At 39.7% G+C, this 12520-nt stretch overlaps 1 protein-coding gene, 1 long non-coding RNA gene and 1 other non-coding gene across 5 annotated transcripts in view; 1 reads left to right on the top strand and 2 right to left on the bottom strand.

Annotated features, from left to right (window-relative positions):
- CNOT9 (CCR4-NOT transcription complex subunit 9) overlaps positions 1-12520 on the top strand; it is a 33317-nt gene that overhangs the window by 14776 nt on the left and 6021 nt on the right. For 2 of the 3 annotated variants that reach the window (XM_032278215.1, XM_032278216.1), the window contains exons 2-5: positions 1374-1553; positions 3319-3434; positions 5047-5156; positions 9033-9142. In XM_032278215.1, the coding sequence (XP_032134106.1) occupies positions 1374-1553; positions 3319-3434; positions 5047-5156; positions 9033-9142 (516 nt within the window). The remainder of the gene's footprint in view (positions 1-1373; positions 1554-3318; positions 3435-5046; positions 5157-9032; positions 9143-12520) is intronic. The other variant, XM_032278217.1, reaches the window with a different exon arrangement.
- LOC116551783 overlaps positions 9091-12520 on the bottom strand; it is a 14319-nt gene continuing 10889 nt past the window's right edge. The window contains exons 2-3 of the long non-coding RNA XR_004269063.1: positions 9463-9470; positions 9091-9181 (exon numbers count right to left, since the gene is read on the bottom strand). This is a non-coding gene — a long non-coding RNA (uncharacterized LOC116551783). The remainder of the gene's footprint in view (positions 9182-9462; positions 9471-12520) is intronic.
- Positions 10165-10270, bottom strand: LOC116552115. Its single transcript, XR_004269231.1, has one exon. It is a non-coding gene; the product is annotated as a U6 spliceosomal RNA (small nuclear RNA).

The raw sequence follows: 12520 nt of genomic DNA, 5'->3' as shown, positions 1-12520 counted from the left end.
TAGCTGGGATTACAGGCACGTGCCACCATGCCCAGCTAATGTTTTATATTTTTAGTAGAGACGGGGTTTCACCGTGTTAACCAGGATGGTCTCGATCTCTTGACCTCATGATCCACCTGCCTCGGCCTCCCAAAGTGCTGGGATTACAGGCTTGAGCCACTGCTCCCGGCTAGCTTTTTTTTTTTTTAAAGGACTATATTGTATCACCTTATAAAGCTGCATCAATACATATTTAATCAGTCTTTTATTGAGAGAGATGTGTTAGTTTTCTGCATTTATTTATCTGTTCCTTTTTTCTTTTTTTTTTTTATTTAAGAAGACGGGGTTTCACCATGGTGTCAATCTCTTGACCTTGTGATCCGCCCGCCTCAGCCTCCCAAAGTGCTGGGATTACAGGCGTGAGCCACCCCGCTCGGCCTATTTATTTATCTATCGAGACAGGGTCTTACTCTGTCGCCCAGGCTGGAGCACAGTGGTGCTATCTCAGCTCACTGTAGCTTCCACCTCCCAAGCTCAAGTGATTCTAGTGCCTTAGCCTCCCAAGTAACTGGGACTACAGGCACACGCTACCACACCTGGCTAATTTGTTTTTTGGTGTTTTTTGTTTTGTTTTGTTTTTTTGAGATGCAGTCTTGCTCTGTCCCCAAGGCTAGAGTGCAGTGTCACCATATCGGTGCACTGCAACCTCCGCCTCCCAGGTTCAAGCAATTCTGCTGCCTCAGCCTCCCGAATAGCTGGGATTACAGGCGCCCATCACCACACCTAGCTAATTTTTGCATTTTTGGTAGAGACAAGGTTTCACCATGTTAGCCAGGCTGGTCTCGAACTCCCTGAGTTCAAGTGATCTGCCCCTCCTCAGCCTCCCAAAGTGCTGGGATTACAGGCATGAGCCACCATGCCCGGCCAATTTTTGTATTTTTTTTTTTTTTTTTTTTTTTTTTTTGAGACGGAGTTTCCCTCTTGTTACCCAGGCTGGAGTGCAATGGCGCGATCTCGGCTCACCGCAACCTCCGCCTCCTGGGTTCAGGCAATTCTCCTGCCTCAGCCTCCTGAGTAGCTGGGATTACAGGCTTGAGCCACTGTACCCGGCCAGTTTTCTGCTTTTAAAACAGTGCAACAGTAAACATCCTGGTTTGTCTTTAGTACAGCCTAATTATACCTAGAGGATAAATTCCTAAACATGGAATTCAAAGGGCATGTGTGCATTTTAGATTTTCATCAATAACTGCCAGAGAGATTAACATCAGATATATGTATTTAGAAAAGCTCCTGTGGTATTCATGAAATATATATTTCCTCTAAAGCTCTGTTGCAGGATAAGACTTGGTTTGCCTCTAATAAACTCACATTTACTTTCTTGTCTTCATCTGAAGCCTGTGCCTACTGCATTGGCCCAAGTGGATAGAGAAAAGATCTATCAGTGGATCAATGAGCTGTCCAGTCCTGAGACAAGGGAAAATGCTTTGCTGGAGCTAAGTAAGAAGCGAGAATCTGTTCCTGACCTTGCACCCATGCTGTGGCATTCATTTGGTACTATTGCAGCACTTTTACAGGTGGGTTCGTGTCCATGATTGGCAGTTCAGTTTTTTTTCATCACACTTGTATATTTCTTTACCTTTGCCCATATGATTTAAAGGCTTTAGAAGGATGATTCTTTAAGAGTCAGCATTCAAGGTTAGGAGAGCGAGACCATCCTGGCCAACATGGTAAAACGCCGCCTCTACCAAAAATACAAAAATTAGCCGGGCGTGTTGGCGTGTTCCTGTAATCCCAGCTACTCAGGAGGCTGAGACATGAGAATCGCTTGAACCAGGGAGTCAGAGGTTGCAGTGAGCCGAGATCATGCCACTGTACTCCAGCCTGGCAACAGAGCAAGACTCCATCTCAAAAACAAAAAAACAAAAACAAAAAACAAACAGCATTCCTAAGAACCTCTTTTAGAAAAGTCTGAGGTATTTGTTAAAATGCAGATTCTTGGGTCCTTACCCAAGAGATTCAATTTAGTCAGTCTGAGGTGGGCCCTATAATCTGTATTTTAAATTTTAATAAGCACTTTAATCACCCCCAGGTGATTCTGATGCAGGTGATCTAAGAACTATACTTTGACAAACACAGCTTTAGGAGTACTGCAAGATAAATCTACATGACAGGGGAAGGAAGGTAGAAAGTAAGGTATAAGGACCACAAGGTACAATATATTCCAGGGAAAGGAAATATTAAAGATGGGTACACTTGTGCATTAAAGAATAGATAACTGAAGTTTGGTTGGAATGGTCATTGGTGGCTAATTAATTGATATGATATAATGCCAAAATACCTAGATAGTCGCATGATTACCCATTAAAGTATTGCCCCAAATTCCTAATTAGATTAACCTTTCAACTTTTAAGTAAATTCACATTCCACCTCTACTTCATTTAGCCAAGAAACTGATTTTTGTTATGGGAATGTTTTTCTATGTAAATGTTTTACAAATAATGTAAATGGAATAGTATAGCCAGATGCAGTGGCTCATGCCTGTAATCCCAACACTTTGACAGACTGAGGCAGGAGGATTGCTTGAGCCCAGGAGTTTGAGATGAGCCTGGGCAACATGGCAAAACACCATCTCTAAAAAAAATACAAAAATTAGCCAGGCTTGGTGGTGCAACCGTGTAATCCCAGCTACTTTGGAGGCTGAAATGGGAGGATCAATTGAGCTCAGGAAGTGGAGGCTACAGTGAGCCATGATCATGCCATTGCATTCAGCCTAGATGACAGACCCTGTCTCAAAAAATAGAAAGTAAATGGAATTAAGTCATTAAGTTTTTACAGAGAGTACATATATTCACTGCTATTTATACATATCCCCACTCATTGATTCATGTCCTTACTATAGTTACTACCTGACCAAATTCAAACTTCCTTGAGTCACTGTGATTGTCTTAACACTTTCTGGCCTGCAGTCTCATCACTGTAACTTAAAGCAGGATGCTAGCAAAAGGAGGAACTATAAAAACTTGAGTATCCCTCAAGTGATAGCCTGAATAGCTGGAGAATATAAGAGGAAGTGTAGGTAACTGCATTTGCCTCCATAGCATAGCCATAGAAATCTTCCTAGAGGCAAATGTAGAAATGTCTTAGCTAGTTAGTCTCAGCCAAGTAAGTTTGTGATGAAAGGATATGAGCATTATTTCTGTTCCCTCTTTGATGATTCAGTTCTTGCAAGACACACAGAATTAAGAGGTATTTGCTTTACCTTTTTTTTTTTGCTTTATTACCATGGGAATTAATTTTTAGTTATTCCTTATTCATCTGATGCTGATTTCCATTTTTTAGGAAATTGTAAATATTTATCCTTCCATCAATCCACCCACCTTGACAGCACACCAATCTAACAGAGTTTGCAATGCTCTGGCATTACTGCAATGTGTAGCATCACATCCAGAAACCAGGTAAATGCTTTGGGTGAGTCACTTGGAGGAGGCAAATATCAAATATGGTCCTAAACTTTCTCTGAATAGTAAAAGGAAGGGCACACAGTAGAATGTGCATGTGTGTGTTTGTTTGTGTGCGTGTGTGTATCTTCCAGATTCTTATTTACTTTTATCCAGTGAACTTTAAAGAAACAGTATTCACATTACAGGCAAGATAGCAGGCATATAGCTACTTCTTACTTCCTAACCGTTATTGGCATTATATCATCTGCAAGGCATAGTGCATGGCATACAAAAGGAGTCTAGTAAATGCTGTTTCCACACTTTTTCCCAACTGAACCCAGATTTCACTTTGGAATCCTTCTTAACATAGCGTTCTGGGTGGCCTCTATAATAGATGGGAATTGTCATGTGAGTTAAAATATTTTTGCCACCTGTCATATCTGCAAAATTAAGAAAAGGGAAATCCTGTTGAGGAATCTGCTTTGTGGCTCTTATGGCCCCAAAAGCACTTAATAGACATCTTACTAAAACCTTTCCTCTTTGTCAAGTTTCTTTATGAACTATGAATGCCAGCTTGGCACTGACCTTACACAGCTTTAGAGGAGTTATTAAGAAAATTACTTTTAAGCATTTAACAAAAACACAAGGGTACTTTGAGTGTTAAAAATCTTGGGTGTTGGCTCTTCTACAAGGTATGACTATAAAAATGTAAAATAATAGACTGATTTCCATATTAGTTGGCTGACTGAATTGTTTTCAGAATGGTTTGTATATTCTTCTTTTGTTGTTAAGTAAAACAATTTCTTTTATTGTTTTACCTAACAATAAAAGAAGAATGTGCTTATTAAAGTATAGCAGGTAAGCCTGATAATGGCAGCTTGGCTTTGTTATCTTACTTTGTAAGGTTTATTCAACTGCACCTGTAAATGCTATTATTCAGTCATATAATCTAAGACAATCTCTTGGACACTTAATAGCATTTTGTGATCTGTTTTTTAAAATCCACCATTGGGGCTGGGCGTGGTGGCTCATGTCTGTAATCCAAGCACTTTGGAGGCCAAGGTGGGCGGATCACCTGAGGTCAGGAGTTCAAGACCAGCCTGACCAACATGGTGAAACCCTGTCAAAAAAAAAAAAAAAAAAAATCCACCACTGGACAGTTTAAGTTAATCAGTTTTTAAGGTACTTTCTGCTGATTGCAGGGAAAATCGTGTGTTTTCTTAACCATTGTGACCTAGACTAGGGTTTTCAGCTTTGGTACCACTAACATTTGGGACTGGATGAATCTTTGTGGTGGAAAGTAGAGGGCAGGAGGGGACTGTCCTATGCATTGTAGGATGTTTAATTGAATTTCTGGCCTCTGCCCACTGGATGCCAATAGTGCTCCATAATCCTGAGCTGTGACAATTAAAAATGTCTCCAGACATTGCCACATGTTCTCCAGGGGGCAAAATTTACCCCATTTGAGAACCATTTGTTGAGACTAATGACCAGTAATATTGTTTCCTAAGGATTCCTTGCTCTGGCAATGTTAGGGCCTTACAGAATTAACCACCTAGAAATTTCAGTGTTGAGGATCCTTAGAAATCAACTCTAGGTTGTGAATGTAATTATTCTTTTCTTCCAGGTCAGCGTTTCTCGCAGCACACATCCCACTTTTTTTGTACCCCTTTTTGCACACTGTCAGCAAAACACGTCCCTTTGAGTATCTTCGACTCACCAGCCTTGGAGTTATTGGTAAGTTATCAGAATTGTTTTGCAAGCCTGAAATCCTCACTCACAGTAGTAGTCTTAAGTTGTGTGTTTTGTCTTGCTTCTTAAGGTTTTTGTACACCAGTCATTCATTTTTGTCTTTGAGGTTGTCTCATTCACTAACCAATAATCACTAATAATTCACTAAGTATCAGGAACACGATGACTCCTATCAAGCAGTCTTCTAAGTGTTGTTAATAAGGCTTTGAGACCTAACATTTGGGATTAAATTCAGCATATATGTAGAAACATTTGCCGGATTGTAGGGAGAGTAAAGAATAAGAACTTCATTCGATATATAAAGAATATTAATAAAGGAATAAGAGTTTAAATTTGGGAGTTCTTTCTTTTTTAAAGAGATAGGGTCTTGCTATAGTGCCCAGGCTGGACTTGAACCTTTAGGCTCAAATGATCCTCCTGCCTCAGCCTCCCAAGTAATAGGGACCATGGGCATGGGCACACACCACTGTCTTTTTTGGTTTGTTTTTCTTACTTCTAATACCAGAATGCTTAGTAAGAATGCCCTAAGAATGTGTATGTCAGATATACTAAGCATTCTGAAAACCTGTAATTTTCCCATAACTCCAGGGTATGAATCTGTCAGTTCACCTAAATTTTTTCATGCTCAAGTTAATGTATGAATACATTACTGTGGGGATATGGATAAAATACTTTTTACTTAAGAAAATCATATATCAGCTATTTCAGATCTCAGGCTCTTTAGACATTAGAAAGAAAGTAAGGGAATACCGCTTACAACTCTATACTCAAAAATTTCACAACTTAGATGAAATGAAAACATTCTTTGAAAGAGACTATTTGCTAAATTGCACTCAAGAAAAAACAGGTAAGCTGAATAGTTTTATATCTATGAAAACATTGTTTTTGTTGGAAAACCTTCCAACATAAAAAACTCCAGGCTCAGATGTCTTCACTAGTAAATTTTACCAAATAAATAAATAAGAAATAAACCAATTCTACAAAACGTTTTCCGGAACATAGAAAGGAGGGAACACTTCTCAACTCTGCAAGGCCAGCATTACACTAATAATAAAGACAGACAAGCTGATTATTTGGGGAAGAGTCAGTAAAATTGAGAAAGGTGTAACGAGACTGACTGAGAAAACATTTATATCCTTAACTCTAACTAAAGTCATCCTACTTAGATGATACATTTATGAGTAAAGGATATAAATGTTTTTTTTAGACTGGAATTATGTTGATTATATGAGACAATGGTTACTCCTTTAATGCCAAACTTTTAAATTATATTCCCTGATTGTGGTTTATAATTTTAAGAAAAAAAAATTGAGAGAAGAAGAAAACAAAACAAAAAACGGGCTTGAATGGATTAACATTTCATAAGTCCAGAGATAGTTCTTTGATACCCAGGAATCTGAGAGCTGAAATAGCTGATACATTATTTACCTATATCTTCCATAGTAAGTGTATATGGAAACATTAACTTGAGCATGAAAAAATGTTAATGTTGAAAAACTGAGTTCTTTTTTCCTAAGATCAAGTGCAAGGCAAGATGTTCGTTCTCACTACTCCCGTTTAATAAAGCACCTTCAAATCTACTCACAGACAATATGATTTCATAGACAATCCCAAAGAATCTACAAAAAAACTACTAAAACTAAAGTTAGTAAGTTTAGCAAGGTTGCAGGATGCAAAGTCAGCATATTAAAAAATCAGTTATGACCAGGCAAGGTGGCTCATGCCTGTAATTCCAGCACTTTGGGAGGCTGAGGCAGCAAATCACTTGAGGTCAGGAGTCCAAGCCCAGCCTGGCCAACATGGCAAAACCCTGTCTCTACTTAAAAAAAAAAAAATTTCCATATTTGCAATGAACAATAGGAAATTGAATTTTTTTTTTTTTTTTTTTTTGAGACAAGATCTTGCTCTGTCACCCACTCTGTAGTGCAGTGGCATGATCATGGCTTACTGCACCCTCGAACTCCTGGGCTAACACAGATGCTCCCACCTCAGCCTCAAGAGGCTAGGACCATAGGCGCATGCCACCACACCTAGCTACGTTTTTTTTATCCTTTTGTAGAAACAAGGTCTCACTTTGTTGCCCAGGCTTGTCTCAAACTTCTGGGCTCAAATGATTCTACTGCCTTTGCTTCCCAAAGTGCTAGGATTACAGTTGTAAGCCATTGCACCCACTGAAATTTTCTTAAACCACCATTTATAAAAGCACCAAAACGTTAAAATGTGGGTATGAATCTCAAAAAATATATGCATGATCTGTAACTAAAAACTACAAAACTGATTTCTAATGAAATAAAATATAGAGATAAACCATGTTCATTGATTGGTGTATCAGTGATTCAGTATTACTAACTTGTCTGTTCTCTCCAAACTGATCTATAGATCAGAGTAATTCCAACAAAATCCCAGCAGCCTTTTTTTTTTTTAGAAATTGTCAGGCTAATTGCTACAGACTGAATTGTGTCCTCCCAAAAATATCATATTTTGAAGCCCCACCCCTTCATGTCATGTATCAGGAGATGAGACCTTTGAGAGATAATTAGGTTTAGATGAGGACATGGCCCTCATGATTCTTCTAAGAAGAGACACCAAAGAGCTTATTCTCCCTCATTCACTTGCTGCCATGTGAGGACATAGTTAGAAGGTGGCCATCTATGAGCCAGGAAGAGAGCCATTATGGGAACTATACCATGCTAGTCTCAAGACATTTTTTTTTTTTTTTTTTTTTTTGAGACAAAGTCTTGCTCTGTTGCCCAGGCTAGAGTGCAGTGGTGTGATCTCAGCTCACTGCACCCTCCACCTCCTGGGTTCAAGCAATTTTCCTGTCTCAGCCTCCCAAGTAGCTGGGACTACAGGTGTGCATCACCACACCTGGCTAATTTTTGTATTTTTATGGAGATGAGGTTTCACCATGTTGGCCAGGCTGGTCTTGAACTCCTGACCTCAGGTGATCCAACTACCTCAGCCTCCCAAAGTGCTGGGATTACAGGCATGAGCCACCGTGCACAGCCTGATCTCAGCCTTGCAGCTACTAAAACCATGAGACAATAAATTTCAATTTTTTAACCTACCAGTCTGTGGTATTTTGTTATGGCAGCCTTCTAATAGACTGATCCTAAGATTAATATGGAAAGCCAAACATTTATTTAAAAGAACAAAGTTGGAAGACATATATTACCTGATTTCCAGACCTACTAGAAAACTGTAGTTGTCAAAGCAGTATTATATTAGGGAAAAGAAAGATTTACGGAATAACCATTGGAGCATAATGAAGAGTCCAGAAATAGACCCACACATACGTGGTCAGTTGATTTTCGACAAAGGTGCAAAGACAATTTAGTGCAGAAAGCATTTTTTTGTTTTGTTTTGTTTTGTTTTGTTTTGTTTGTTTGTTTGTTTGTTTTTGAGAGTAAGTGTCTATTGTCCAGGCTGGAGTGCAGTGGTGTGATCTCAGCTAACTGCAACTTCTCAGGTTCAATCAATTCTCCTGCCTCAGCTTCTGGAGTAGCTGGGATTACAGGAGCCTGCCACCATGCCTGGCTAATTTTTGTGTTTTTAGTAGAAACAGTGTTTCACCATGTTGGCCAGGCTAGTCTTGAACTCCTGACCTCAAGTTATCCACCTGCCTCAGCATCCCAAAGTTCTGGGATTACAGGTGTGAGCCACCATGCTGCCCTCTTCCTCTTTTTTTTTTTTTTTTTTTTTTTTTTAACATGAATGTGAATCTGATCCCCTTAACTAAGAAACCCCAGTTTGTGTTTTATGTTATTTAAGTTCCACAACTCACTGGATAAACACTGCAAAGTTAATTTTAACTGGAAACCCTGACTGTAAAATAATTTTGTTTGTCTATATTTTCTTTAGGAGCCCTGGTGAAAACAGATGAACAAGAAGTAATCAACTTTTTATTGACAACAGAAATTATCCCTTTATGTTTGCGAATTATGGAATCTGGAAGTGAACTTTCTAAAACAGTATGTGCTTTTTAACTTAGGTTTTACATTGTTTGACTCCTTGTGGTCCTGCGATCATTTTCTGTCTTCAAGGTTTTGAAATTTGTGTGAATATTTGTTCGCTTTTGAGTAAAAATTGTTATAAAACAGTTATTGAAAAACCCAAACCATTCAGAGGAAAAATCAGGTTAAACACTAAATTTCTTTTCTCCAAACCTACATCTCACTCCACAGGTAAATTCTAAGTGTATTATTCCAGTTTAATTTTTTTAATTTTGAAATTTCAATCCTGCTCCTTCTGTAACCAGGCTTTTTTAAAATTCATAATCAATTATATGTACTTGAGCTTCTGCTTACTGTGTATGTTAGCCGTGAATGACAACATAATATCTTTTTTTTTTTTTTTTTTTTTTTTTTTTTTTTTTATGGAGTCTCACTCTGTTCCCCAGGCTGGAGTGCAGTGGCGCAATCTTGGCTCACTGCAACCTCCACCTCCCTGGTTCAAGCAATTCTCCAGCCGCAGCCTCCCTCGTAGCTGGGACTACAGGCATGTACCACCACTCCCTGCTAATTTCTTTTGTATTTTTAGTGGAGATGGGGTTTCGCCATGTTGGTCAGGCTGGCCTTGAACTTCTGACCTCAGATGATCCTCCCACCTCAGCCTCCCAAAGTACTGGGATTACAGGCCTGAGCCACTGCACCCAGCCTCAATTTTTTTCTGAAAGTGTACATTACTTTTGTCTGTTTTTGTCTTTTTTTGTTAATTTGTATATTTTTCTCTTTTATTTGTTCAAGCCTCTTGGTTCAGCAACATCAGTTATGCTCTATTGTCTATCTTTCATATTTTTTTCTAATCACTTTCAATTTTTAAATTTCATATTATTTGATTTTTTTTCAAGGTTACTTTTCCATATTGCTGACTGTTTTCGGCAGTATTCAACCTCTGCTCTAAAATGTGCCTCATCATATTGAATTACTTTTTTAGTCTAATAAATATTCCTGAGTTGGGTGTATAATAATTTTTTGGCTTTTTAACTTTAAATATATACATAGAACACTTCATGAATTTGTGTATATCCTCGCACAAGGGCCATAGTAATTTTCTCTGTATTGTCCCAATTTTAACATATGTGCTGTCTAAGCAAGCACTAGTTTTTTGGGTTTTTTTTTTAAAGACGGGGTTTCACCATGTTGGTCAGGCTGGTCTTGAACTCCCAACCTCAGGTGATCCGCCTGCCTTGGCCTCCAAAGTGCTTGGATTACAGGCGTGAGCCACCACGCCCAGACTTTTTGGGTTTTTTTCCTTGGGTGACAGAGATGGAATCTCGCTCTGTCACACAAGCTGGAGTGCAGTGGTGTGATCTCGGCTCACTGCAACCTCCACCTCCCAGATTCAAGTGATTCTCCTGCCTTAGCCTCCTAAGTAGCTGGGATTATAGGCACGTGCCACTATGCCCAGCTAATTTTTGTACCTTTAGTAGAGACAGGCTTTCACCATGTTTGTCAGGCTGGTCTGAACTCCTGACCTCGTGATCCTCCCACCTCGGCCTCTGAAAGTGCTGGAATTACAGGCATGAGCCATTGCACCCAGCCTAGTTTTTAAATTTTTAATTATTTATTTATTTTGAGTCAGGATCTCTTTCACCCAGGTTGGAGTACAGAGGCATGGCTCACTTCAGCCTCCTCCTCCCAGGCCCAGTTGATCCTCCCACCTCAGCTTCACAAGTACCTGGGACCACATGCCTGCTCTACCACACTCAGCTAATTTTATTTTTTGTAGAGGCAGGGTCTTCATGTTGCCAAGGCTACTCTTTCAACTCCTGGGCTCAAAGGATCTTCCCGCCTTCTGCCATAGTACTAGGAGTACAAGCATGAGCCACTGTGGCTGGCCAATTTATTGTTTCTTTTTTTTTTTTTTTTTTTTTTTTGAGACGGAGTTTCGCTCTTGTTACCCAGGCTGGAGTGCAATGGCGCGATCTCGGCTCACCGCAACTTCCGCCTCCTGGGTTCAGGCAATTCTCCTGCCTCAGCCTCCTGAGTAGCTGGGATTACAGGCACGCGCCACCATGCCCAGCTAATTTTTTGTAGTTTTAATAGAGACGGGGTTTCACCATGTTGACCAGGATGGTCTTGATCTCTTGACCTCGTGATCCACCCACCTCGGCCTCCCAAAGTGCTGGGATTACAGGCTTGAGCCACCGCGCCCAGCTAATTTATTGTTTCTAAAGAGATGAGGTCTCATTATGGTTCCCAGGCTGGCATGCAGTGGCCATTCACAGGCATGAGCATAGCACACTGTAGCCTTGAACTCCTGGGCAGTCTTCCCACTTTACTCTCTCGAGTAGGTAGCTATGATACTGGCATACATCCCTATACCTACCTGTTGTAAAATTTTTTATTTTAAATATACACTATATGAATGACTCTCAAAAGCACTGTTGAGCAAAAGAAGCCAGACACATAGGAATTCATACTGTATGCTGATTATGTGAAGAGCAAACAAAGCCAATTACTGGCAATAAGTTGGATTCGTGGTTACCTCTGAGGGAAGGACATTGACTGGAGAAAGGTACAAGGGGATGCTGGAATCCTGAGTTGGTAGAAATATTATTTTTTTCTTTTTGAAACAGTCTCACTCTTTCACCAAGGCTGGAGTGAAATGGCATGATCTTGGCTCACTCACTTGGCAACATCCACCTCCCAGGTTCAAGCAATTCTTGTGCCTTAGCCTCCTGAGTACCTGGGACTACAGGTGCACACCATCATACCGAACAAATTTTTGTATTTTTAGTAGAGATGGGCTTTTGCCATGTAGCCCAGGCTAGTTTTGAACTCCTAAGCTCAAGCTATCTGCCTGCCTCTACCTCCCAAATATTCTGTATTTTAATCTGGTTATAGTACAAAATGTGTACATAGGTAAAAATTCATCAAGGTATACTTAATATTAGTGCACTTAACACACTTCTGTGTGATGTTTATATTCAGTTCCTGTATACGCTCCTGCTGTTCACAAATTACTACAAGGTAGAAGCTTAGTGGCTTAAAACAATACAAGTTTACTGTTTCACAGTTTTGGAAGTCCCAAGTTCTAAATGAGTTTCACTTACCTAAAGTCAAAGTGTCAGGAGGGTCATGCTTTCTCTGGAGGATATAACGGAGAGTCTTTTTCTTGCCTTTTCCAGCTTCTAGAACTGCATTTCTTACATTCCCTGGATTATGGTCCCATCCCTCCATCCCCCACCATCTTCAGAGCCAGCAGTGTGGCATGTTCAGATCTCTCTCTGCTTATCACATTGCTTTCTCCTTTGTGGTAAAATCTCTCCCTACATCTCTCTTTTTTTTAAGAGATGGGGTCTTTTTTTTTTTTTTTTTTTTTTTTTTTTTTTTTTTTTTTTTTTG

Source organism: Sapajus apella, unplaced genomic scaffold, assembly GCF_009761245.1.
Source record: "Sapajus apella isolate SASKATOON/1434 unplaced genomic scaffold, GSC_monkey_1.0 scaffold10, whole genome shotgun sequence".
Lineage (NCBI taxonomy): Eukaryota > Metazoa > Chordata > Mammalia > Primates > Cebidae > Sapajus > Sapajus apella.
This window is presented reverse-complemented; position numbering and strand designations above follow the sequence as displayed.